This window comes from Lissotriton helveticus, chromosome 8 (assembly GCF_964261635.1).
Source record: "Lissotriton helveticus chromosome 8, aLisHel1.1, whole genome shotgun sequence".
Lineage (NCBI taxonomy): Eukaryota > Metazoa > Chordata > Amphibia > Caudata > Salamandridae > Lissotriton > Lissotriton helveticus.
Window position 1 is genome coordinate 731131951 of NC_136069.1, and position 22759 is coordinate 731154709.

Below are 22759 nucleotides of genomic sequence, written 5' to 3' on the forward strand. Positions count from 1 at the left end.
GTCGAGTGACCCCTTTATACTTGTGTACCTTCAACATGCATCAATTATCAGGTCCATTACCGTGCATTCATGCACCATGAAGTGTTCTATGTTGTACTCTTTGACCGTATCACCAATTTGTCTCACTCATAACACATTTAACTTTTGGTCACTGTGTTAGCTCACTGTACTAATGAAACTAAAGTTGATTGTATTAATAAATGTTTTAACTTTTGTAACTCATCTCAGCCAATAACATTGCTTATTTTTCGCAAACCCCTTTGAAAATATTCATGTTTTAACAAGTGGCTAAACTCCTTTTTCACAGAGCTGAGTCTTCAGCTGAAAACACCGGAGGTAAATATTATTAGTGGACCTCAAATTTCTTCAACTTACATGTTCACATTTTATCTGCAGTAAACAAGCATTAATCCCGCATGCTTAAACCACTAGTCCCATAATCAGAAGACTCCCCTATGAAAATGACAAAGAAGTATCACCAAAACAAAAATGTCCACTTACTCGAATTGAGGGTTTGCCGTGTTTTGGCACTTGTGCAGTAAGCTTCAATTACTTTAAGAATCTGAGCATCTTCTTCTAATGCAGCTGTGCCTTCATTTAGAAGAGACAGGTATTGTTAGCCTGGCTTAGACAGAAATAACTGTATTACTTACAACAAATTTGTCTAATTGTAAAATCAAGACAAGTGAATCTGCTGAATATATATATATATATATATATATATATATATATATATATACATATATATATATATATACATATACATATATACATATACATATACATATATACACACATATACATACACACACACACACACACAGCTGATTCACATATATATACAGCGGCATAAGAAAATAAGTTACTTACCTGTAACTGCAGTTCTCCAGTATTGGTATCTTTCATACATTCACATGCTTTAATCATTCCGCGAAGTGCGAGTCCCACGGTACCATAATAAATCAGTATGTATCACTATCATAGGCTATAATGGCAACGGAAAAAGTCAGTTTAATAGCCTATGTCCTTTTAAAAAAAGGACCAAACTTGATCTATAACAAATCGGGCAACAGACAGCACCCACTGGAACAATCCAAACAGAGGCTGAGTCCCTCACAAGTGGGGGAATAATAATTCAGAGTTATAATTTACGGGGAGGATGGTGGGTCGCATGTGAAACTATGAAAAATAACAATACTGGAGAACTGCAGTTACAGGTAAGTAACTTATATTCTTCTCCAGTATTGGGATTTTACATAGATTCACGTGATTGAATCAGAATAGCAAGCAGTTACTGTACTTGTATATCTTATAACCTTAGCGCGAATGGTGGGTAGAAAATATATACATAACATTCACATGCAATTTAATAAATATATATATATATAAAAATATAATAAAATTGGCATGAATATATAAGCAAACACATGGGACTAAATGAGGCTCCTCTTATTGAAATAAGTGGTGTGGAAAAAACTGTCCAACTGCTGAATCACTGCGCCATGCCGATTCCAGGTAATAATGTAGCATTAATTATATGAACACTCTTCCAAGTCGCATCAAAAAATATCTACTCCAGAAGCACTTCTGCAAACAAAGTAGTTGAGATGGAAACTGCCCTAATTGAGTGCACCCTGGTTTTCGCTGTGAGAGGGATGCCAACCTTCAAGTCGCAGAACTGGATTGCAGCTGAAACTCATAGAGCGATAGTTGCAATCGTAACTGAAGCACCCTTATGAGTGTGTCCTTCAGTTGGTCAGTTCTCATGAGTTGTTTAGCGCAATGCAAGTAGAATTTTAGATATAATTTGATACCTGGCGTATGAATAGACTTCTCGCCTGGTGATGTTGGATATGAGAAGAAAGTCCAATATATTATAGGTTAATTGAGGCAAAATTCGAAGGAACCTTGGAAATAAATCTTAGGATTAGTTCTGAGAAGTACTAAATTGCCTGCAAGGCGCAGGAAGGTTCTTGAGTTGAGAAGAACAAGTTACTTACCTTCGGTAAAAATGTATCTGGTAGAGACACATATAAGTTGTAGATTACATACCTTCGATTAGAATTTCCCCCAGGCATCCGGCTCGATCTGGAGATTTTTCAACAGCAGTACCTCTGTGTGTCGGTAGGTGACGTCGATCGGCTTCAAGTCCGTCTTTGGCACCAGGATGACGTTGCTGGACCTATATAGATGAAGTACATGTGCGCTGACGTCAGTTCTTAACACGACTTTCCACGCCAGAAGGGCATAGCCATAAAAGATACTGACCACTGATGCGTCCAAACTATGGCCCAGTAGGGGAGTTCCTATCCCTAGAAATCAGTTCACAGAGCTGGGAGGATGGGTGGAGAGGTAAGGAATCTACAACTAATACATGTCTTTACCAGATACATCATTACCAAAGGTAAGTAAATTGTTCATCTGATACAGACTATTAGTTGAAGATTCCTTACCTTAGAACCGACACCACAGCAATTCCATCTCAGGAGGAGGGTCCGCGAACCAAGATCACACGAGGAAGTCCTGGAGGACTGAACGGGCAAAGTTCCCATCCTGGAGGACTTGGGTTTCCAGACAATAGTGTCTGGTAAATGTGTGCAGGGATGCCCACGTTGCCGCCTGACAGATAAAGGAGTGGGGCTCCATGTGCCAATGCAGTGGTTGCTGTTGTTGCTCTAGTAGAGTGAGCACACAACCCCATAGGAGATTCCTTCTTCTCAAATGCATAGCATATTTAAATGCAGAGGACAACCCATCGAGAGATGGTCCGCTTTTACACAACCAGACCTTTTTTGGTTCCCACATAGCCAACGAAGAGTTGATCATCCACCCGGAAGTCTTTGGTACGATCAAGATTGAAGGACAACACTTGTTTTATGTCCAGGCAATGGAATCTCTTCTTTTCCTTGGAGGGATACGGGGGAGGGTAAAAGGTGGGCAGAGTGATGGATTGTCCCACTTGAAAGGGTGTGACCACTTTAGGGATGAACAAGGCTTTTGTTCGAAGCACCACTTTATCCGGATGGACATACAGTTAAGGAGGCTTGGAAGATATAGCCTGAAGCTCGCTAACTCTGTGAGCAAGGGTGATGGCAATGAGGAAAGCAGCTTTAAGCGTCAGTAGCCTGAGAGGGAGCATACATAAGAAAGGTTAAAACTAAATTTAAATCCCATTGGGGCATTATGAAATGAGACGGAGGAAACAAGTACTGCCCTAAAAGAACCTACTAACAATGGGGGATTTGAACAAGGAAGTCTGATCTGGAAGTCTCAAAGGCAGAGATAGCTGCAAGATAACATTTAAGGGTGCCCAACGTAGAGCCCTGCTGGACCAAAGAAAGTATACACAAGAGAACCTCTGAAAGAGGGCAAGAAAGGGGAGGAACAGCCTTTGCTGTTCACCAAGCCACAAATCTTTTCCATCTGCAAGCGTATATTGATTTAGTGGAGGGAGGCTTGGCTGCCAAGATGACATCAAAGACTTCAGGTGGAAAGTCGAAAGCCATTATCTGCCGCAGCTCAATCTCCACGCAAGGAGGTGGAGACTGGACATGTTTGGGTGAACAACTCTCCCCTGCTGCTGCGACAGAAGATCCTACCGTAGGGGCAATCTCATCGGAGGATCGATGGCCATGCTCAGAAGGTCGGAATTCCAGACTCGTCGTGCCCAATCTGGAGCCACAAGAATGACTAGAGCCCGGTCATGCTTGATCTTCTTGAGCACTCTGGGCAGAAGTCGTATAGGCGGAAAGGCATAGAGGAGGCCAAAGCTCCACTCACAATAAAAATCGCAGTTGAGCGAGCACCTCCTGGGAAACTCCAACGCGCAATACTGCTGACATTGCGTCTTCTTTACAGAGGCGAAGAGATCTAACCAAGGCTCTCCCCACCGCTGAAAAAAAACTTGCACCACCTCCGGATGGAGACGCCATTCATGATCGACCAGGCACCGACTGTGGGGTTCGTCCTTTCTGACGTTCGGAGAACCCGCCAAATGTTGAACTACCAGTGTTATGCCCTGATGGTCCATCCATGTTTAGAAGAGGAGAGCCCCCTGACAAAGAGTGAACGAGTCCACCCCACCCTGTTTGTTGTAGTACCACATGGCGGTTGAGTTGTCTGTGAACACCTGCACCATTTCCCCTTTCAGAGAGGGAAGGAATGCTTTCAGTGGCAGTCTGATCGCCCAGAGCGCCAGGAGGTTGATGTGGAGACTGGACTCCGCCGGGGACCAGACGCGTCTAATCTCGCCCTCTCCCAGGTGGCAGCCCCATTCCAGGAGTGAATCGTCTGTCACCACCATTAGATCTGGTTGGGGGAAGGGAGAGGGATCAAGCCCGACCCAATCTTGGTTTGTTAGCCACCACTGCAGCGGTTTCGCAGTTCCCTCTGAGCTCTGAACGTAGTTGGGAAGGTTCCCGTGATGCTGCGCCCACTGAAACTTCAGGTCCCACTGCAGAGCCAACATATGCCGTCTGACATGATCTACAAGCACGATGCATAAGGCCATGTGGCCCAGCAGCCTCAGAGTCATTCCCACCGAAATCCAGGATAGAAGCTGAAACATCGCTATCCTAGCCGGAATATCCTGGACTCAGAGAGGCAGTCAGTTGTGGCTTCGGCATGTTGATAGTGAACCCCAATGAGTGTAGGAGATCCGTAATAGTCTGGAGGTGGGAGACGACAGCCTGGGGAGAGCACGCCTTCAATAGACAGTCTTCAAGATAGGAGAAGACTAGTACCCTGATATGAGCAGATGAGCTGCAACAACCATCACCTTTGTGAAAACCCAAAGGGAACTGGTAAGGCTATAGGGAGCACAGTAAACCAAGTGATCGCGGCCCACCGTGAACCGTAAGTAATGTCTGTGGGCAGGCAGGCCAGGGATATGGAAATAAACGTCCTACAGGTCCAACGCTACCATCTAGTCTATTGGGTCGAGGGCAGAAGGGACATGTACCAAGGTGAGCATTTTGTACCTCTCCTTACAGAGGAGGTTGTTGAGGGCCCAGAGATCTAGGATAGGATGCAGGTCTTTGTTTTTTCGGGTACCAGAAAGTAGCAGGAGTAACAACCAAGTCTTACTTCTGGCACAGGACCCTCTTTAAGCTCCCTTGGCCAAGAGAGACGTAACTTCCACTCAGAGAAGCACCAAATGATCCTCTGACATGCATTCGTACGAGTGTGGCATGGAGGGTGAGGTAGTCCTGAAGGGGAGGGAGTAATCCCTTCAGACTATCTGCAGAACCCACTTGTCCAATGTGATGGACTGCCAGCAATCCTGTCTCCACAAGGACGCTGGGTCCCACGTCCACAGCCATGGAGATATTTGCCAAATTATGCTAGTAGAAGATATAGGTTTTATTTCTGGTGCCATAGGCAGAAACGTTTCCATTACGGCAGAGGCTGGACAGCTTGCATGACAGGGTGGCTGGTCTGGGCAGGACGTGGCTGGGCGCCCCTTCAGTAGCCGCTGAGGTGGACGGGTGGTAGTTGTGAGGTCAAGGTTCTGGTCGTAGCCCGAGACAAGCGGTATTCACCGACCGCAACGTCAAGCTGGAGGAAGAAAATAATCCTCTTTCCAAGATGGTCCAGCTTCTTAGATTCCCTATCTAGGGGAGCAGAAGGGAATTTGCCTATCGAAGGCAAGGCTTGGACAACCAAGCTCTCAGGGGAGGGATGTTGAGTCAGGAACACTGGGTCACCCGAAGCGGGGAAGTAGCGGCTGGCAATTGTCCTGTCCACAGTAGCCCCTATGCTGGGCTTGGACCAGGTGCCCAGAAGGACAACAGTGAGGGCTTCATTAAATGACAAGAGGGGTACAGAATTGGAACTTGCAGCTGAAGCACATCTGTTATGAGGTTAATCCTGACTGCCACCGAAGGGAGCTCGAGGCCAAGGACCTTGGCTGCCTTTACCACCACAACGTAGAAAGCCCCCACTTCCATACCAAAGTAGAGGGAGAAAGCAATCAAGTGTCAGGGGAAATGTCCCGACCACTGGCCTCACCCAGGTCTCTCCGTCAGTCCAGTACTTTAAGCTGGTTGGTTAAAGGGTCCAGCTGCTCCTCTCATTCCTCTTCACCCACTCCTGGCCCAAAATGAAGGGATGAACACAGGGACAAAAGTCCTTTCTGGCATCTGAACCAACGTCGATCAGGCTTTGTGTCCACTTTTGGGACACAGAAATTAAATATTAAATATTCTGGATGATCCAAAAAGAAGTAATAGCTGAAGAAACTGAGCAGAGCTTAGGGAGACTCCCTTCACAGGATGTACTGTAGAAAATCTGAGGGTGCTGTTGCCTGAATGGTTATAGCTCAAGTTTGGTCCAGTTCGGGTTGGACTGTTCCCATGAGGCACAGGGTCAAGCCTGATTTGCATATGGCCATGTCTGAACTGGGGTGGTGTGAAGTGCAAAAAAAACCGATGGATTTAGGCCCAGATCTCTGTACTGGGATGAATGTATGACATTGTTCTGCATTATGTCCATCAACTGTTGTTTTGCATTTGCCTTTTTTAGAAGGGACATAGATAGGCTATTAAACTGGCTTTCATTGGCATTATAGCCTATAATAGTGAAACATCCTGCTTTATTATGGTCCCGTGGGACACCCACTTCGACTGTGTAGGAGGCTGGTTTAGTATATGGTGCACACTTATTTAAATGAAGCACTCTGCAATAATCCAGACAACCCTTTTGGGGAGGTTAGTGGTCTTAGACAACCATAGAACGCTGTCTAAGTGGTAGCTGTGGAGAGCAGCTTTCAGGATTAGTTAAGAAGGAGTGTTAAGCAGCTGGTTTTACCAGAACTAATCATATAATGTAGGTTAAACAAAAAAGAACCACACAGCGTAGTTATAAAAACATAAGAATAATTATTATACACACTCACTAATATATCTTCTACCCAGAGATATAAACACAATACAAACAATACTTCAACTGTAAACAGGTAAGGAAGCACAAATAGACAGTGGAGTCCAAACCATATACTATAGAAGTGGAATGCAAACTGCGAACGAAGTCGAGACCGGGACTAGAAGACTCAGAAGAGCTGGTGACACAAAGAAACACCCGAGGTAAGTACCAAGGAACCCCATGGAGGCTCCTGTGCAGAGTGGAAACACAGCCGCGTACTCAATGCAAGTCAATGGGAAAGTCGCAGTTGCAGTTTTTAAGATGGACCCTTCCCAGTGAAACCCGAAGAAACCCCAGTAAGACAGAAGGTTGGAGAGTCACCCTACCAGTGGATACGCCAGAAACCAGGACACCTACACCAGGGAAGCCGGATGCATAGGTGTGAAGTGAAGTCAGAAAAACCGTCTACCACAATGGAGGACTTCAGAGAAGATGCCCCAGGCGAAGAAGGTGAAAGAGTCCGGTGGAATCCAAGGATGGATTCTTGAATTGGAGCACCTGCAAGCAGAGGGTACATAGTCTATGCCACTCGGAGTTGACCAGGAGGCACGGAAAAACAATGTCCACCAATGACAGAAGATGCAGGAGTGATGACGGTCACGCTGTGGACCACCTGGTGCCGTTTAAGAGCTGTCCTTTGTCGGAAGTCAAGAACCAGGGGGTCGGTGTCTGGCGGGAGCACCAACAAGTCTTGGCAGCAGCAACATATGTGGTAAACGAAGAAGGTGCACCGTTGAGGCCAGCAAAGTCCAAGGGACTCAGCAAGTGCAGGAGAGTCAGAGCAGGCCCTGAGCAAGCAGGTGAGCTCACTAAAGCCAAAGAAGACCTCAAGAGGACACACAAGCCAAAGGCACAGGAGTCGCAAGAGGACCTCAAGCAGCTCATCAAAGATGTAGGCCCACAGTGCAGAAGATGTGGTGAAGACGAAGATCTTAGCAGGAACAGATGCTGGAGGCTGGAGCTTCTTGTGGCCTGAAGATCTCTGGAATTCAGAGTCAACAAGCCTAGGCGGCGGCAAGTCGATGCGGTGCAAAGGGATTCTGTTCTGTTGGTTGAGATGAGGGATACTGGCCTCATACTTGCTGACAGGACAGGACAGGTCAGGCCTCAAGGAAGATGCAGAACTACCACCTGTGTTGCTGGACCTTTCGGAGTCCGTAGGACATCAGGAGCAGAAGAACGATCAGCTTCCTTGCGGTGCCTGCAGATGCAGGGGAGTGATCCCTTCGGGTGTCTTGACACCCACAGGCCTGGAGAGGAACCTAGATGAAGCACAGGCGCAAACGATGAAGAAGACTTGCTGAACAACGAGACTTGGAGCAGCAAGAGTCTTCTTTGATGGAGTATCGGTTCCAGGCTAAGTCCAACGAAGTCCAAGGTGACCACGAAGTCGTAGTGGAAGTGGCTTTGGGTTTGAATATTGTCCAACAACTAATCTGAAGAGCCAACCACGGGTATGCTCTTAAGTACCCTAGGGAAAGGGTTGGAACGATTCAGGGTTCCCTCCCAGAGGAGGGGTTGGACAGAGAGGAGGATACTCCAATGTCTTTTGTCCAGCTTCGCACCAGAGCAGGATCCAGTGGCTACCTGAACTGGCTCAAACTGGGTGTTCAAGGAGGGCACCAAATGTGCCCTTCAATGCAGTCCGGTGGCTGGCAAGTGCCCCCATCCCAGCCCAATACAGTAAGCCCTGTCTGGGAGGTGGTCACACCTCCCTGTAGCAGGAAACCTATTGTTCTACCTTCCCCTGCTTGAGCTCAGCCCTGCAGCAGGAGGGCAGAATCATGTCTGGGGTTGGCAGAAGCACCAGCTTGCGCGCAGACCCTGGAAGGCTGTCATCAGGAGCACCTGGGGCTTCCTAGAGGAGCCCCTTAGTGCATGGAATCATACCTCCAACACCGGTAACGGTGTTGGGGGTATGATTCCAACATGTTTGATACCAAACATACCCAGGTTGGCACAGTCAATAGATAGTTCGCCATAGCGTAATGACGCATGGCCACTATCTATATAAAAATGGCTGACCACACTTACAAAGCCTGGAGACTCAGCTGTGAGGTTTGTAGTGGGTGTCTCGCTCGTGCAGAGCGCCCTCACAAGTATAACCTAGCAAAAAAAAAAATCTGGAGTTATTTTTGGACCTGTATATATGAAGTTGGCAACGCACAAGTTACTACTTGTGTAACGATATATCTGTAAGAGACATTAGTTAGAGTTAGAATCTTAACGTTAGAATATTCCCAAGCGTCAGACTGGATCTGGAAATTTTTGCGTAGCAGTACCCTTGCGCGTCGGTAGGCGTCGTGATGACGTCGTCGGAGTACTTAGACGCCGCCTCTGCGTGCGGACGTCAGTTCTTAGACACAGCTTTTCCGCGCCAGAAGCGCTGCGCCATGTTAAAAACCAACACTGGTGCCATTGAAACTAGGGCCCTGAAGGGGGGTAACCCTAACCCTAGATATCGGTTCACAGAACGGGGAGGATGGGTGGGTCGGTAAGGAATCTATCACTAACTAATGTCTCTTACAGATATATCGTTACACAAGTAGTAACTTGTGCATCTGAAAGAGACACATTAGTGATAGATTCCTTACCTTAGAATAGATACCCCAGCAATACCAACCCCGGTGGTGAGTCTGCGAACCAATAATCACACCAGAAAGTCCTGGAGGACAGAACGGCCAAAGAAGCCATCCCTCCGGACTTGGCTGTCCAGGCAGTAGTGTCTTGCAAACGTGTGCAGTGATGCCCACGTAGCTGCCTAACAGATGTCTTGTAAGGGCACTCCCCGGCCCAGGGCAGTTGTAGTCGCCGTGGCTCGGGTGGAATGAGCCCGCAATCCAACAGGGGGCTCCTTCTTAGCCAAGCAGTAACATGCCTGGATACACAAGATGATCCACCGGGAAATGGTCCTCTTGTGCACAGCTTTCCCCTTCTTAGCGCCCACGTAACCAACAAAGAGTTGGTCATCCACCCGGAACTGGCGTGTGCGATCCAAATAGAATGAAAGCGCACATTTTGGGTCCAGACGGTGGAGCCGCTCTTCCTCTTTAGAGGGGTGCGGTGGCGGAAAGAAGGTTGGCAAGGTGATAGACTGCCCGATGTGGAAGGCTGTGACAACCTTGGGCAAGAAAGATGGCTTAATACGCAACACAACCTTGTCCGGATAGACAGAAAGGAAAGGAGGAGTACAAGAAAGGGCCTGGAGCTCACTCACTCTCCTGGCAGAGGTGATGGCAACCAGGAAAGCAGTCTTCAGAGTAAGAAGGCGGAGAGGACAGTTGTGAAGTGGCTCAAAGGGAGCGCACATCAGAAATGTAAGAACAAGGTTCAAGTCCCACTGAGGCATCACAAACGGAACAGGAGGGAACGTGTGTGTGATGCCCTTTAGAAATCTATTTACAATAGGGGACTTGAACAAAGAAGGTTGATCAGGCAGCCTCAGAAAGGCTGAAAGGACAGAAAGGTAGCCCTTGATAGTGCCCAGAGCAGAGCCCTGCTGGGCAAGAGAAAGAAGGAATAGAAGAACATCAGAGAGAGGGGCAGCAAGAGGATCCACAGCCTTTGCTGTGCACCATGCCACAATTCTGTTCCACCTGCAGGCGTATACCGACTTCGTGGACATTACAGACTTCAGGAGGCAAGTCAAATGGCCTCAACTGTCGCCGCTCAATCTCCAACCATGGAGGTGGAGACTGGACAGGTTCGGGTGGAGGACCGTCCCCTGCTGCTGCGACAGAAGGTCCTCCTGAAGAGGCAGACGAACCGGGAGATCGACTGAAATACTGAGTAGCTCTGGATACCAGTACCTTCGTGCCCAGTCCGGAGCCACAAGGATGACTTGGGCCCGGTCGTGCTTGATCTTCTTCAGCACTCTGGGTAGAAGTGGTATAGGCGGAAAGGCGTACAACAGACCGCAACTTCACTCGTGACAAAAAGCGTCTCCGAGCGAATGCCGCCTTGAAAATTCCAACGCGCAGAACTGATGACATTGCGCGTTCTCTTCGGTGGCGAATAGATCTAACCAAGGCTCTCCCCATCGCTGAAAGATGCCTTGCGCCACGTCCGAGTTCAGACGCCATTCGTGATCCATCATGCACCGACGGCTGAGCTCGTCCGCCCTGGCATTCAGAGAACCTGCCAGGTGTTGGTTCAGTTCAGTTTTACAGCCTCAAATCACTGGCGATTTCTTTTCTCATCCAGTTGACGATGGTGCCGCTCCCCACGGCCCAAAGTAACAAATGCACATCTGAACTGACTATCAGGAAATAAACTGTTTGCATAGCGGACTTCGTATCCCAAGAGGCATTGAGAGAACCTGTGCAAAATGACACGCCCATGGGAACAATGACGTATATAAATAAAGTGATATCTTATGCAAACAGCGGATGTTATTTGTTGGCAGCCCCGAGGAGGAGGTGGTGAGACCTCGAAACGCGTTGGCATACTAAACAAAAGGAAGCAGGAAGACAGGCTGCAAGAGAAGGCCGGATGGTCAGAGCGCTGTCGCATGTGCTCTCAAATGCTACAGGGCGCTTAGAGTTTGGATATATATATATATAATTTTGGAAAAATTGAGGGTAAACATCTACAATTTCTCATTATGTATGGAGATACGCCCTCTTAAGCTGCAACCAATGAGGCAACTTGTAAGGGTTGAGGATGGGGACACTGTTTACATGTCTTATGTGGGTCTGCCCTGTAAAGTTTCAGGTTTTTTTTACTACTATTATTCTCTATTTTTGCCAAATTTCCTGGGAAAAGAAATCATGCCTGAAATGAACTTTCAAATTTGTAGCAGAAATGGTTTTGTTGCACATCTCCATTTCATAGTTCCACTTGATCAGGTTTCAGAAGGAAAATAGAAGTAAAGACAAACAGTAAGAGTGCCTTTACTTTGATTTGTAAGTACATTTTTAAAATAGAAAATAAACTATTTTTGCGATTACGGCACAGGATTCCCATTCCTCTCCCAGAAACTATGCAAACATAACTTGGTGCTGTATCTGAGGTACTTGAAAAAACTCAGTTTAATATTCACAAATATAGAAATGAGAAATTGTGAGGTAGAACTTTCTCTTTATCTGGTCTACAATGTTGGAATTTTCTTCTTCTTAATCTAAGTATGGGACAAACTTACTTTGATTCAGAAGGCAAATAAAAGCCTGGCTGTTCTGCAACTACCTACCCGATTTACAGTTGTTTAATTAGGCACCTGAATTAACTATCTAGAGACTCTTACCAAGTGATAGTTATGCTCTACAAAAGCTAATAAATATCTATAATTAGAGTCCAGCAATAAAATGAAGCAAATATTCCAAGTCGTAGGGAAGGTAAAGTGCCCGTTTTACATTTACAAATATTATCTCACCACATTATGATAGTAGGATAATAATGGCATTTAAACTGCGGCGAAAAAAAACTGGCACTTCAAATAACAGACAGGCAGGTGTGAATTTACCGGACTCAATACCAAACAATGTCTCTGAAAGAACAAAGGCTAAATCCAACCTGTCTGGATTGAAGAACAAGTTACTTACCTTCTGTAACGCTTTTTCTGGTGGATACAGTATCTGCCTGTGGATTTCTCACCTTTTGAATTACCCCTTTCCACGGAAACTTTTCTCATAGATCTCCCATGTCGACGAGGACGTCACAATAGCAAGGCTCCACTCGCGACTCTGTGTGACATCTTCGGAGCCAAAAGACGACCTCATTGGCGTGCTGACGTCCGCTCCACCCATTTTTTCCCTGCTTTAGAGGCAAACGCCTGAACCGACAACATTTCGCAAATATATACAGTATACAATATATACACAAATATACATAGTATATGATTTTAAGAAGAAAGAAAAATGGAAATTCTAAAATATAGACATTTCCTAGCGACAAATATCATATCAGTGCAAATGGCAATAAAATACAAGAAAATGATGTCCAAAAATCTTTTCGGTGTAAGTAGGTAGAGAACAGGGAGGCGGGTGGGTCAGTGAGGAATTCACAGGCCGATACTGTATCCACCAGAAAAAGCGTTACCGAAGGTAAGTAACTTGTTCTTCTGATGGATACATCTGCCTGTAGATTCCTCACCTTTTGAATTAAATCCTCACGCAGTCACGCTCCTGGAGGAAGGTGTCCACCTACCTATACCAAAAAATCCGGCAGCACAGAACAAGCAAAATGGCTGTCCCTACTCACCTCTTAATCCAAGCAATAATGCTTAGCGAAAGTGTGGAGGGAGGCAGAAGTTGCCGCCTTACAGATGTCCACAACAGGGACACCTCTAGCCAAAGCTGAAGAAGAAGACTTAGCTCTAGTAGAATGAGCTCTAATACCTTCAGAGGGGCTCCTTCTTGGCGAAGGCGTAGCAGATCTTAATGCACAAGATGATCCACCTGAAAAGCGTTCGCTTGTGGACAGCTTTGCACTTCATTTCTTCCCACATAACCGATGAACCACCTCCGACTGAAGACTCCACTCGTGTCCGGCCAAGTATTAACCAACTGAGTTTGTCCGCACGCACATTCAGCATCCCGGCCAGATAATTAGCAATTACGCAAATCTGGAGGTCCCAAGCCCAGGACCAGAGCCGCAGAGCCTCTCTGCAGAGGCGATACGACCCTACTCCTCCCGGTTTGTTGATGTACCACATCGCAGTAAGGTTGTCCATCATTACCGGAACTGACCGACCGCGAAGGGAGGGAAGAAAGGCCTTTAGAGCCAAACATATCACCAGCAATTCCAGAAGATTCCTATGAAGCAATCTTTGGTCGCCAGAGGAAAGACCCTTGATCTCCAGATCCCCCAGATGAGCACCCCACCCCAGAGTGGAGGCATCCGTTATCAATGTGGTCACCAGAGAAGGAGGTTGAAACAGCTTTCCTTGAGTCAGGTTGCCTGAAACACTCCACCATAACAGATCCGCCGCAGTGTCTCTGGCGATTCTGACCAGCTTCCTGAGATCTCCATTGTGCTGAAATCACTGCCTGAAGAGGCACCACTGGAGTGCTCTCATGTGCCAGTATGCATTGTTGACCAACAGTATGCAGGAAGCAAACAGACCGAGCAGGCACCAAACCTTCAGGACTGGAGCAGCCGCTCAATTTTTAAATATGGGGATCATAGCTGGGATGTCTAAAACCCTCTAGGGAGGTGGGAAAGCACGACTCAAAGTACAATCCAGCACCGCCCCTATAAACAGGTTGCGAGAGGGCACCAGGTGTGATTTGGGTACATTTATCGAAAAACCCAAGCTGAACAACAGTCGACTTGGTATTTGCAGATGATGCAGCACCATCTCTGGCGACCTTGCTTTGAGCAGCGAGTCGTGCAGATAGGGGAAAAGAGGAATCCCTGACCTTCTGAGATGTGCTGCCACCACTGCCATCACGTTTGCGAAAGACCCGAGGCGTGGATGTTAGACCGAACGGAAGGACTGCAAACTGATAATGTGGAGATAACGGGGATACTTCCGAAGCGACTTCAGGATGCCAATGTGAAAATATGCATTTTGTAAATCGATAAACACCATCCCGTTATCCTGCGGCAGCGCCAGAAGTACATGAGCTAGGGTCAACATCTTGAACTTCTCATATTTGAGGTAAAAATTCAAGACCCTGAGATCCAGGATCGCCGCAAACGACCATCCTGTTTGAGGATCAGGAAACACCAGGAGTAGCATCCCTGGACCCTGACCCCTCTCCTGCTCCGTAACAATCGCTATCGCACCTTTGGGTAACAGGGACTGGACCTCTTGTTGCAGAAGCATCAGATGGTCCTCCGAACACCAACCCTGGTGAGGAGGCTAAGGAGGAGAAAAACCCCAGTAAGGGAGTACCAATTTTCTACAAGATTCAAAATCCAAAGAGCTGACAGATTTCCAATTTTGTAGAAAATGGGACACATGACCTGCAACAGGACCAACAAGCACCAAGATAGGGAATCTAGAGTTGCTTCCCTGCAGGGCCAGTGGTGGGGACAGGGGCAGAGGAGACCACCTGTTGGTGAGCAGCCCATCGCAGACGACCTCTTCCCTTCCCCCTGTATGACTGATACAGAGAGTTCCGTTTCTGTTGTAGGCTTCGAAAAGGAGCCGCCTTCCCAAAGCCTCGAAATCTCCAGAAACCAAAACCCCTAGGCTGTGATTGCAAGCCTAAGGATCTAGCAGTAGCCCTGCTATCGTTAATTCGCTGTAAAGCAGAATCAGCAGTGGTTCCAAAGAGTCTTGATCCTAAAAGGGAAGGTATTACAGAGTGACCTGGACGTCCGGGGAGAATCCTGACCCTCTCAACCAGGCATGTCTCCTAGTTGCCACCGAAGAGCCCATCACTCTGGCAGCCGAGTCAGCCGTATGAAGGCCGACAGGATCACCTGACAGGCTGCAGCCTGCGTGTCAGACAGCACATTCAACATCCTCTGACAACTTCGGTATTACCTCCTTGGCGGAATCCATCAATGCATGGCTATAACGCCCCATCAAACATGTGACATTAGTTGATTTCAAAGCCATGCTGGCCATTGAAAACACCTTTTTTGCAGATTGTCCCAACTTCTTGGAGTCCCTATCCCCTGGAGTAGAAGTAAAGGAACCAGCAGATTGTTTTGAGGAACAAGACGCTTAAACCACAAGGCTCTTAGGCGAAGGGTGCAATGATAAAAATGCTGGCGCCCCAGGCGCCACCTTATAGTGCCTTGCCACCGTACTTGACACAGCAGGGGCAGACATTGGCTTCTGCCCAATATCCAAAATCGGATCTGTTAGAGCCTCATTGAAAGGAAGCAAAGGCTCCACCGCAGAAGGGGAGTGAACTACCACTGTTAAAATATTTGATTTGACCTGTGCCGTTGGCAACTTTAATTCCAAAAGGTCAGCAGCATGTCTAATGACTAAATCGTATGAGGCCACATCCTGAGAGAGAAGAGCTTTTGGAGAGGAGAGCTTCCACTCCGGTGATGTGTCAAGCCCTTTGGCTTCTTGCAGTCCTACAAAATCATCCATAGGGTCTAATATCTCCCCCTCCTCAGCCTGCTCCTGTTGCTACTGGATTTCCCCTTCGGGAAGCCTCTGAGCCTCCCTCCCCAATCGAATCTTCAGAGTCGGCGGCGCCAGAAGTGGCGACGGGGACCTCGGAGCCGGAGTCAACAGAGGACCATCCCTCCTTAGATGTAATCGCGTTGAGAACCTCGGTGTCTGGAGAGGCAAAGACAAAGTCATTGGCATGAATGGTGCCAGGGCATAATGATGGGAACGCCTAAATTATAAGAAACTGGACCCACAGGGCTAACCGGTGTGTCAGATGGGTGAACCACCCTGGCAAACATGCCATACATCGCATTAAGAAAATGCAACGGATCCGCACCTGGAACCGGGAAAGGTGGGTATGGATCCGGAGCCGCCTGACCTGAGATAGATCAAGGTCGTAGAGCGGGCTCTGGTTGTGGCGCTGGAGACACCGGATCTGGGATCGGAGCGTTGTGAGGCACAGGAGACTCCTCCCTGGGCGTCAGAGAGCCCCTCGGCATTGGAGAATCCCTCGGTGTTAGAATGTGCACGGGAGACACCTGTGGTGAAGGAGAAGGGGAGATGTCATCCTCCGTATGACGACGCTGGACCGGGGACACAGACTTTGACGACTTCTCCTTCAAAGAGTGATGCTTAGACCCTCGTTGCCTCTCTTTCTTGTGCTTTTTGGACGACCTTGAAGTGTGCGGAGTCTGCGACTTCCACTCTGTTTTCTTACGAACTCTCTTCTAGAGAAGCATGTTTGACATTTTCAGAAGTATTTCAAACCAGACAAATATTTCACATTTATGTCTTCTGACAGATTTCAATACTGGGCATTTTATTGCTGCAACTAGCAGAGAGAACTTACTTTTCCGCAATGCAAACTCCTCATCAGATGGTTTCCGCTCAGGCTTGCGCTTGGGGAGGAGCTTTTTCATGGTTTTGGGGCTCTTACTGAGATCCTACAGGAAGGACAGCACAAATGGTTTAGTCAAAGTCATAGAGAGGAGTCACCATGAAAAATGCTTCCTGTACAAACAAAAAAGCATCTTCAAAAATACTTCAGGAGGAAACAAAATGTATGGCTTAATTCTTGAGTAATCTTCAAAAACATAGTTTGTTTCACTGTAATCTAGTGATAGGGTATTCATCTCCCTAAATCAACTGTGTTTAAGCTTTGATTTTCGCCATCAAATGTGTGTCTATATATGTATGTGTGTATATATATATATATAATTAGTTTGGTTGAGCTACAGTATAGTTTTATTTTTTATTTATGTATTATGAATTAATTTGGCTGTATATGTGTGATCCCTGCAAAATGGAACAAAATGAATTAGGTAGGCCATCAGGATAGAGTATCAAAGTTTGTGATCGTGATTGCTATTATATATCTGATGTGTTTGGAATTGAAATTTTATTTTACATATGCATTCGCAAAAAAACTAAAAGCAATACCTCATATGGTTGCTATATCAAAACAATGTTTTTATAACACTATTGCACTGCTCATTTAGTATGTATGAATGTTATTTATAAGATTTTAGCTATATGCAATTTTGCATTTCTAATGTCCTATTTATATTTATATTTATACATTCATTTTTAGCATACTAAAGCACTATATTCTCATTTTGATGATTATATTAGCACGGTTTTGCACAATTATATCTTACTTGCTGCTACGCATTCTTTTGCACATTCTTAAGAGCCCGATAGATAACATCTATATTGGCAATAATCACATGAGATGGATTCTAATGTGAACAGTTGTGCATTGGGATTAAGAAATTGAGAGTCTTATATTAATGGATTTATCCAGTAATAGATGCTTGTTAATACATAGCATTGAGTAATAGGTGTGGTGTAGGAGATCTAATTTACTTCAACACCCATATATAGTTGTTCTCGGGTCTCTTTCTTTTCCTTTTTTTGAATAGAATATTCTTGGTTTCACATGCACGAAATGTATTTAAACAGTGATTTAATAAATTTTTACAGACACCAGCTAATATGCATTTGCTGTTCTTTCCATTATATTATATAAACAACAACACATGGAAAGACGCATATGCAATCATAAGATGCAAATGATAAATCATTACGAAGTCTGTTGTTCGGCTCCATTATCATGTGACTGTATCTTGTGACAAGGGCGGGTTTGCAGCAGTATTTAAAAAGAACCAGCAGATATACAGTCTTTATGTGAACAAGGGCTTTCGAGCCCGAAACGCGTCATCTGATCATGCTAGATTAACTTGGTTCGAATAAACATCTTGCCTGAATGCAGTGGTCCGTCTCTCCTTCTTCGCCACTCGGAAGTAGTAGGAGTCTTTTCGTTGTGAATATATATATATATATATATATATATATATATATATATATATAGATATAGATATATATATATATACATACATACACACATATGCACATACACATAACGTGTCATTTGTGGGCATGTTCATGAAATTAACAACAGAATTCCTGAAAAGAGTAAGTTCATTTGAAACGAGGGAACAAGATGGGTAGTTTGTGACAGATGCACAAGGGGACTATGTTCATTTTAATGGGGGGTTAAACTCATTTAACTCTAATGGCAGTTAGGTAATACACATCGATCGCAAGAAAGGAGGTACACTTGACAATCAATTGAAGTTCACCCAGGAATTACACTATTTTTGTAAAGGTAGAAATGGCAAAAGGAAATGGCAGGAGACACAGATTTCCGTTCCACATCTAAGAAATCATTTTGAAGTCATTGCACTACCTCTTACCTTTAGAATACAAGACATCCTCTAAAGTGTAGAACAGGAAAGTAAAAGAGAAGTGAATGAGTATGACGAAAACCAAGGAGGATGGTGTTTGGTAACAAATCATAAAATAAGCATAGTGGAGATCTAAAATTATTAATGGGTAAGTAATTGCATGTAATGTTCTGTCTAGATTGACTGTGATTTAAGAATAGCACAGGAACAGATGATACTCTTCACAAACTACTCCTGTGAAGAGGACATTACTTTTTCAATGTGGTGCACTGTAGAATAACATGCCCACAAAAACGTAACAGGAAACCACCAGATTTCTCTCAAGACAGTAATCTACTGCCAATAGCAAAGCTTAACTGACCAGGTCTGCTCATACCATTTGAATTAATTGTATTCACCATGAACAGTTCATATCAACACCACATAAACAATGTTACTGCGCTGCACAAAACCTTTCCTAAGAAACAAAGACAATCAAACCTACGTTCGTATATTCGGGAAAACACTGATACTTAAGGAAAGCAAACTATGTGTTTCCTTTCTGGATGGTTTAGCCAACTTAGTTACACAGAGTATAACAGTGTTATGGAATTAAGGTGCCGGGAAAAAAAAGGTTGGCATTCAAGGCAAATTACATTTTTGGTACACAAAAGTTGGATAATGGGGAAAACATTTGTGGGAGAGTGACACTTTTCTTAAAAGGATGACCATTAAAGGCATATCTTATCTTTCGCTATTACTGCCTACAGTGCAAACGTTTTCAGATTATCTACTTGGAGGTACATATGCTACTTTGCTATGCAGTTAAAAAGCTAGTTTAAGACAAGTATTAGTGCAAAAGTCAACAACTTACTTTCTATTCATGTGCTGCAGTAACTCAGCTCAGTATAAAAGTCCTTTAAAAATAGCAGCACGAGGGGAGGGGCGTGGCCTGACCAGCAATTGGTTTTGCTTTGTTCGCCATAAGTTGGCAGGGTATGCTCAGACGTGAGTCCCTTGCTCACTTTGGCACTGGATTCAAGCAAGCCTGGCTGAAGACGGCTGCAATGCCAGAAACCGGTACTGGGAAGCTTGTTTCCGGTCCTGGGAAGGCATGGCTTGGCTGTTCGGGCTGGACTGTTCCCATGAGGCACAGGGTCAGACTGATTTGCATATGGCCATTTCTGAACTGGGGTGGCAGAGTGGGCTAAAGACTGGTGATGGATTCAACCCAGATCAGTTGACTGGGGGTGAGTGCTTGTATTGTCAACGCTCCGTCCATCATTTCCTTTGGTTTTGCTTTGTTTGCCATAAGTTGGCAGGGTATGCTCAGAAGTGAGTCCCTTGCTCACTTTGCCACTGGATTCAAGCAATCCGCTGCAATGCCAGAAACCGATCCGGGGAAGCTTCTTTCCGGTCCAGGGAAGGCATGGCTTGGCAGTTCGGGCTGGACTGTTCCCATGAGGCACAGGGTCAGACTGATTTGCATATGGCCATGTCTGAACTGGGGTGGCAGAGTGATTACAAAAAGGGGGTGGTGATGGACAGAGTATCTGAGTTAATCAGAACACTCCTACCCAGTCAACAGATCAGCGCTTGATACATCACAGTTTTTTAGCTCACTGCACCATCCCAGTTCAGAACCTGGCTATATGCAAATTAGTCTGTCCCTGGCCCAGTGCATCATGGGAACAGGGCAGACCAAACTACCAAGCCAATTCTTCACTGGAAAGGAAACAAGCTTCCGGGGACCGGTTTCTGGCATTACAGCCGTCTTCGGCCTGGCTTGCTTGAATCCTGATGGTGCAATGAGCAAGGGACTCATGTCTGAGCATACCTTTCCACACTCATGGTGGCCAAAATAATTACAAAAAGGGGGTGGTGATGGACAGAGTATCTGAGTTAATCAGAACACTCCTACCCAGTCAACAGATCAGAGCTTGATACATCACCGTTTTTTAGCTCACTGCACCATCCCAGTTCAGAACCTGGCTATATGCAAATTAGTCTGTCCCTGGCCCAGTGCATCACGGGAACAGGGCAGACCAAACTACCAAGCCAATTCTTCACTGGAAAGGAAACAAGCTTCCGGGGACCGGTTTCTGGCATTACAGCCGTCTTCGGCCTGGCTTGCTTGAATCCTGATGGTGCAATGAGCAAGGGACTCATGTCTGAGCATACCCTTCCACACTCATGGTGGCCAAAATAATTACAAAAAGGGGGTGGTGATGGACAGAGTATCTGAGTTAATCAGAACACTCCTACCCAGTCAACAGATCAGAGCTTGATCCATCACCGTTTTTTAGCTCACTGCACCATCCCAGTTAAGAACCTGGCTATATGCAAATGAGTCTGTCCCTGGCCCAGTGCATCATGGGAACAGGGCAGACCAAACTACCAAGCCAATTCTTCACTGGAAAGGAAACAAGCTTCCGGGGACCGGTTTCTGGCATTACAGCCGTCTTCGGCCTGGCTTGCTTGAATCCTGATGGTGCAATGAGCAAGGGACTCATGTCTGAGCATACCTTTCCACACTCATGGTGGCCAAAATAATTACAAAAAGGGGGTGGTGATGGACAGAGTATCTGAGTTAATCAGAACACTCCTACCCAGTCAACAGATCAGAGCTTGATCCATCACCGTTTTTTAGCTCACTGCACCATCCCAGTTCAGAACCTGGCTATATGCAAATGAGTCTGTCCCTGGCCCAGTGCATCATGGGAACAGGGCAGACCAAACTACCAAGCCAATTCTTCACTGGAAAGGAAACAAGCTTCCGGGGACCGGTTTCTGGCATTACAGCCGTCTTCGGCCTGGCTTGCTTGAATCCTGATGGTGCAATGGGGTGGCAGAGTGGGCTAAAGAATGGTAATGGATTCAACCCAGATCAGTTGACTGGGAGTGAGTGCTTGTATTGTCAACGCTCCGTCCATTTCCTTTGGTTTTGCTCAGCAATGGAGTGAGGCATGTGTTGTGGGAGCTCCGGCCTGCCACCGTTTTCAGCGTGATTTGAGAAGCCTGGTAGTGTCTGGGGGGCGCGGACTGAGCCCCCTAGCAGGTGGAAGTCTTTGGGACCTGGTTAGATGCTACAGTGGACCCTGCTTTGGGAAGAAATTGTCCCTACCTGGGGGCGAGTGGCTGCTCCTGGTACGGCCCGGCCGCCATCTTGCGGGCCTGCAGCCTGCCTGTGCCTGTGCCTGGTGTGGCTTGGGGCTCTGCTGGCGAGTGGGCCGTGACGAGGGGCACCGGAGGCGGTGCCCATGCGGAGCAGGTACCGGGCTGTCCTGCCCTGCGTGGGAGGAGGCTGCAGCGGTGTGGCGGTCTCTGGCGGCGGATCTGGACGGAGCCGCCGGAGAAGTGCGGGAGCCGTCCCGGAGCTGTGGAGGGCTGACGTTCGCCAGCACCGGGGAGCGGGCCGCCAGGAGCTGAGAGAGGCGGCAGCGGGGGTCCCTGAATTGCCGGCGGCCTGGGGAGATTTGGTGGCCTGTGGACACGTCCGCCATCTTCTTCTCCCGCGGAGTGGGGGTGGCCCTCCATTTTGCTTGGACGGCTGCGGTCGCCCTCAGTGGGGAGACCTGGTCGCATGAGGGACAGAGAGCTGGTGGGAGTCTCGAGAGCGCATTTGACGCTGTGTGGTGAGTGGGGAACTGGGGCCCCCCTAAGACTGTTTGCTGATCTTTGACTGGAGCCGTCGGCGCTGCTTTGGAGCCCACTCAACTTCTGGGGGCTCGTCCTGTCTGCTGACAAGGAGGGGGCCTGAGAGGAGATAGAGGGGCCCTTGCACGCTGAGCCTTCCGAGGCTTTTCATCCCTGATGGCCTGACTGTCTGGTGCCTGTGCTGCTGGGGCGAGCGGGGGCTGTGGACAGGCCCTGTACTGGGGGACCCGGTACACACCTCGAGTGACCTGCCTGCTTGCTGGTGCTAGTGGCCGCTCTGATTGCGACTGGGGGAGGCAGTGGCGGAAGACCTTGATGTGGCTTGTGGAGCCCGGGTGAGCTGGAGAGCAGGGGTTGCTTATTGGCGCGCTCGCTGCCTCACGAACTGCTGCGTGGAGGTGAGCTGCCACCTTGGCAACCTATATGGTAATAG

General features: G+C 46.9%; 1 protein-coding gene across 4 annotated transcripts in view; it reads right to left on the minus strand.

Moving 5' to 3' along the window:
• ARHGEF7 (Rho guanine nucleotide exchange factor 7) overlaps positions 1 to 22759 on the minus strand; it is a 951496-nt gene that overhangs the window by 206303 nt on the left and 722434 nt on the right. For all 4 annotated transcript variants that reach the window (XM_078657529.1, XM_078657531.1, XM_078657528.1 and 1 more), the window contains 2 exons: positions 16794 to 16887; positions 502 to 591 (listed from right to left, as the gene is read on the minus strand). In XM_078657529.1, coding sequence (XP_078513655.1) covers positions 502 to 591; positions 16794 to 16887 — 184 coding nt within the window. The remainder of the gene's footprint in view (positions 1 to 501; positions 592 to 16793; positions 16888 to 22759) is intronic.